The sequence below is a fragment of the Plecotus auritus genome (genome assembly GCF_963455305.1).
Source record: "Plecotus auritus genome assembly, chromosome: 8".
Lineage (NCBI taxonomy): Eukaryota > Metazoa > Chordata > Mammalia > Chiroptera > Vespertilionidae > Plecotus > Plecotus auritus.
In genome coordinates, this window is record NC_137782.1 from 98,798,909 (window position 1) to 98,803,899 (window position 4,991).

Genomic DNA, 4,991 nt, shown 5'->3' on the forward strand with positions numbered 1-4,991 from the left:
ACTGTGCACAAATGTCGCACGCACGCACACCGGGAAGCACAATCTCAACAGTTGGAGATAATGTTCCGAAGAATGGCAATGTCCCCCCTCCCCCCACCCTTATTTTATACACTCCAATCCAAAGAGGAGATCGTACGTGGGTGACATGAAATCCACTGGTGATATTTTAGGGAGGTGGGAGAAAGCAAAGCGAGGAAACCTCTGGGATTGGATGTAAAGTCAAATGATGGACACAGACTTCTTGTACCTAGGTGGGTGTAGGCTAGTTCATAGTCAATCATGAACTCGGTAATCGTGATGGGATCTGTGATATTCACAGAGCCGTGCCTGTGATTCCAGGGGTCCGGAAAAGATGGAAAACCCTTTGACATCTCAAAGATGTGTGATCTGATCGTGGATTCAAGAAGGAAAGCGATAGGCAGGCTCAGTCCAGGTAAAGATGGACCTCTGTCAGGAACGATGCCAACCTAGGACGGGATCACCCACCCCAAACTGATTTTAGTCTGTAAGGCCACCACGCATGGCCTCCCCTGAGCTTGTCAGGTTTAGTACAGTATTTTGTCCCTTTTCACCACCACCCCCCCCCCCCGCCCCCGCCACACACAGGAGTCCTCTCATTGGGCGAACCGTGACTCTAAAGTCATGATCCCGACCCCAGGAATTGTATTAAAAATCAAGCTAAAGGAGTGTGAATGTAAACTGTAGGCTTATCAAAGGTTCAGAGGAGGTCTGTGTTGACCATCATTTAAAGAAAACAAACAAAGAGATAAAAGGTCAAAACACCCTCTCTTGGACTGGGAGTGAGAGAGTTCTTGCATCTGTCCAAGAGGGTCATCTGCAGTGTGAAAAGCCAGGGTTTGGCAACAGGGGATCTTTTGTTCCTCCCAGGGATCATGAAAAGCATCCATGACAGTAAGGGGGTGGGGGTGGGGTGGGTGCTGTCATTGAAAAGGCAAGGCGAGCAGGGAGAGCTTTTCCTTTCACTGCATTTACACAATGAATTCATGTTTAGGTTTTTTTTTTGTTTTTTTTTTAAGGATAGCAGCTGGTTTCAGTTTAATGATGTATTAGTTAGCTTTGCTGTAGTAACAAACCCCCAAATCTCAGTACCATTACTACAAGCATTTATTCCTCATTCATGTTACAGTCCGTGGCTGCAGGGCAGCTGCTGCAGCTCTGCTCCACTGTCTTACCCTTCTGGTACCAAGCTGAAGGAACAGCCCTAATCTGGGAAATACGTTTTCATGGCAAAGGAAAAAGAACATGAACCTTCCACACCATGGCTCTTCAGGGAAGTACACTCCTCGCCGGGGGAAGGGGTGGGCACTGCAAGAAGTCCCATGGCTACAGGTAAGGACATAAAAAGCCCTCTAGGTACAACTTATGACAGTAACTCAACATGCCAAAAGGTTTTCCAGTTTAAAAGGCACAAAATCCTAAAATGTGAAAAACTGGGGAAGAATGCAGAGTCCACTGTCCAAGTGTATCATAGTCCTCCATATTGCAAAGATCAGGAAAACTGGCAAACCTTTTAGGGTTTCTGGAGAATGCCAGATTGTAGGTGTTTACAGATGTAGAAACTGGACCCAGTTTTTCTGGCCCCATCTTACCCCAAGATATCTTTAGTATCTACAGAGAGCAACCCTCCATGCTCATGAAATAACTAGAGGTCAGTCTCAGCTTTAGTGCCTTAAAATTACATGCATGGTTTGTATATATGCAGTTTGAGGTGTAGCTTCTCCAAAGCCTCTAACTCCACAAAGGTTCAGAACCAGGTTGCTAGATCCTGAGTCAGTCCAGTGAATTCTGTGTGTCAGTTGCTGTGGTAACTGCAACACATGGTCCCTTCAGAGAGGGAGGCTGGTAGTTAGCACAGCTCAGAGTCCTTAAGGATGCCTTGTCCAAGGCAGAGAGTTTTGTATCAACAGAGGAGAATGAAGACTAGCTGAGGCTCAGCACTTTGATCAGAGCGGCTGCAGCTCAAGGAAGTTAGCAGCTCTTCCCCACCCACAAGGACTGGGGAAGGACTGTCTTCAGGGTGACAGAAAAAAAGTGTTGAATTCTAAGAGTATGTCCAGCTGATTCAAGTATGCTGTATTCCAGGCAGAGGCGGGTCTGGGAGGAGATCCAGGTTGCCTGGCTCCGCAGCCTGGCTCAGTCACTTTACCTGGTGCACCTTTCTCCCCCGGAGATAATTTCTACAAAAAGGAGAGGATTTCACACAGACCAAAAATGCTGGTGTCAGGGTTTTTACAAAGTACCTGGGGTGCTGTAGCACCTGCAGCAAGGTGCTCTTAGGAGGCACCTGGTACAGTTCTGCCCTGTCCTCATCTTCAAAGTAGACCTCTAAATTATCAGGGCAGTATTTTTGCTCTAAGTCCCAAGAGGGTGTTTCACCAAACATCACGATTAGATGATCAATAAACCTGGAGTCCTCATGAAAAGCAGAGATGAAGTCCGACTGGGCACACTCTGGGTACAGAAAGAGCACAGGCAGCTCAGTCTGCCCTGGTCACCTCACTCAGCCTGGTGCCGTAGGGGTTCTCAAAGCTGAGCCCCCCGAGTGCACTTAGACCTTCTGAGGCAGAATCTTCATCCTCACTGGCAGCTTCAGAGACTAGCCTGATGTTCCTAGCCTTGATGGCCTGAAGTAAAGCCTCATTCTGATTTTGCTTCTTCTTCTCTTTCAGCTTTGCTTTCCTAACATCCCTCTGTTCAGTTCGCTTTAGTCTGTCTGCTTTAATCCTCATTTCCAGAAGCTTCTTCTCTTTGGCATCTATCTGCAGCCCCTCATCACACCAGTTCACAGCCTCAGCAAAGTTTTTCAGTTCCAGATGGCATAAGGCACCTCTTACTACTGCTTTGAGGTGGCAGGGTTTTAGCTTTCTGGCAGCCGTCACATCATTGAGAGCAGAACGAAAATTGCCCAGATAGTACTGTGCTGCTGCCCGGTTGGTATAAAGAACAACATTCAAATCAGGGTCTGCACATTTTTTCTTTAAGCCTTCAGTGTACAAAATCACAGCTTTTTCATAGTCTTTTTTTTTAAAGTATTCATTGCCCTCATCTTTATAGGTCTTGGCCTGTTCTTCTGGAGGTTGCTCGTCATAAAAAATAATTGACTGGAGGCAAGCCAGGTCAGGATTCTCCTTGGGATCAATTTTTGACAGTGCTTTCTTCATAAACAGGGGGAACTTTTCAAATTCTTTTCATGATTTGCAAAGCATCATGATTGGCTGTATCGCTCCCTATCCAGGCCTCGGTTTCCATCTCTTCCCACCGGTCCTTGTGGAAGCGGCCACGGTAAGGCTGGCTCTGGAACTTCTCCAGGAACGAGTCCATGGTGTCCTCGGAGGCAGCGTCCGGCTTGGGCCACTCCATGGCACCTCCGGGGCCCTACCGCCACGCCCTGTGGTCCGGAGCGCCCTCCCCTAAGTCCTCGGGGCGGCTCACGTTTAGCTTTGAACTACATTACTTCTTGAGTCTTCTCCCCATCCCCTCCTCTCTCTTCCCCTCCCCCTCCCCCACCTCCTCCTCTTCTTCCTCCTCCTCCTCAGGCAGCAGCAGAGGGCTGTTGTTTTCAAGTCTTTGGTTGATACTCAGGTGTAGGACAGATGTATGTATGTATGTATGTATGTATGTATGTATGTATGTATACTGTGTGTGAGCCCAAGGATGGACAGAATCTCTGCAGGGAAGAGGGTAGAGTGGACTGGACTGGAGTGGAAGAGATGGGGAGAGAGGAAGGGAGGGAGGGAGGGAATCAGGGAAGCAGGGGAAGAGAGAATGCCAAAATGCCAAAGGACCTCTTTAGTTAATGACACCGGGCATGGGTATTATTCTGAGTGTTTTTTGTGTTTTCCTCAAATGCCACCTACGCAGAAAACAACCTGTGTGAAGTTACACTAAGGTCACCCACACAATAAGGACTGCTGATTAACTGCAAGGCTCTGTAGTAGGTCACCCACCGCTTGCACTTGGCAGAGACTCAAATCTGAGGCAAGAGGAGGAGTGGGGAAGCTGGAGTAGAAGAGGGAGGGGTGTGTGACCTATTCCATGAGGTGGAGCATATTTGCTCCCCTCTCCCAACCAAGTTTAGGGGGTCTGTCAGGGGTGGGGTGTTTGCCGGGGTGGAAGGGCAAAAAAAAAAAAAAAAGAAAAAAGAGGAAGGCCCTCAGTTCAGTCCTGACTATGACTTTCTGGGGTCAGTCGCCACCAGTGGTGTGGTTTGTGGTTTCCAGCCAGGAACCCCTCCGTGGTCCACTTCAGTCCACCTCATAGCTTTCCTGGCTGGGGAGAGTTCCTATGGATCACAAGGAGAAACCCAAAGGAGGACAAAGTTCAGAATGCCTAATTCACGTCTGTCCATTTCTATGTGACACCGCCATCCATAGTGTCCAAGTGGCGTGACCTGCATTTCTCATGTCTGAGAAAGAAGTTTCCATTTCAGGTACTGCTCTGCGTTATTTATAAATGAGGTGCCTCCATCCAAAGAATGACTAGTGCTAGTATGGCGAGCTCTGCCGCTCCTCTAGACTGCCTTCCACTCACTCCCCTCTGCCGGCTGTGGACGCGCTATCCCTGAGACTCCCATTTGCCTCCGCCCTGTGACAAGGACAACAACAACAACAACAACAACAACAACAGACCAAATCGGCCATCTGGTCGACCTCGCTTTGTTTGCCAGGCAGGTGGCGCATGACTAGTGAGCCGGACAAAGACAGGTCGCATCGTCACCACCAGGGTGGCGGGGACGTAGGGATGGCAACTGGGGGGCTGGCGGGGAGGGCTTTGAAAGCTTTATTCATTCTCATTCATTCTCTCTCTCTCGCGTTTCCACCTAGCAGTCAAGAAGGACGGACTCCCCCATGATGCGGATGAAGGGCGGATGAAGGGCTGTCGGTTAGACTTTGAAATTTCCTCCGTGAGTGATTCCTTGAAGTGAAGCACATCCCTCACTGACTGTGCCGCCGCTGCCAATGCCAACGCCA

At 48.9% G+C, this 4,991-nt stretch overlaps 1 protein-coding gene across 1 annotated transcript; it reads right to left on the minus strand.

Moving 5' to 3' along the window:
- Nucleotides 1-1,884: 1,884 nt before the first annotated feature.
- On the minus strand, nucleotides 1,885-3,381 carry LOC308256625 (tetratricopeptide repeat protein 4-like; the record flags this gene model as incomplete). The annotated part of the gene is made up of 3 exons (XM_080684934.1): nucleotides 1,885-2,344; nucleotides 2,637-3,205; nucleotides 3,246-3,381. The coding sequence occupies 3 exons, from the start codon at nucleotides 3,379-3,381 to the stop codon at nucleotides 2,159-2,161; spliced, it is 891 nt and encodes a 296-aa protein (XP_080541060.1). The 3' UTR covers nucleotides 1,885-2,158.
- Between the last annotated feature and the right edge of the window lie 1,610 nt (nucleotides 3,382-4,991).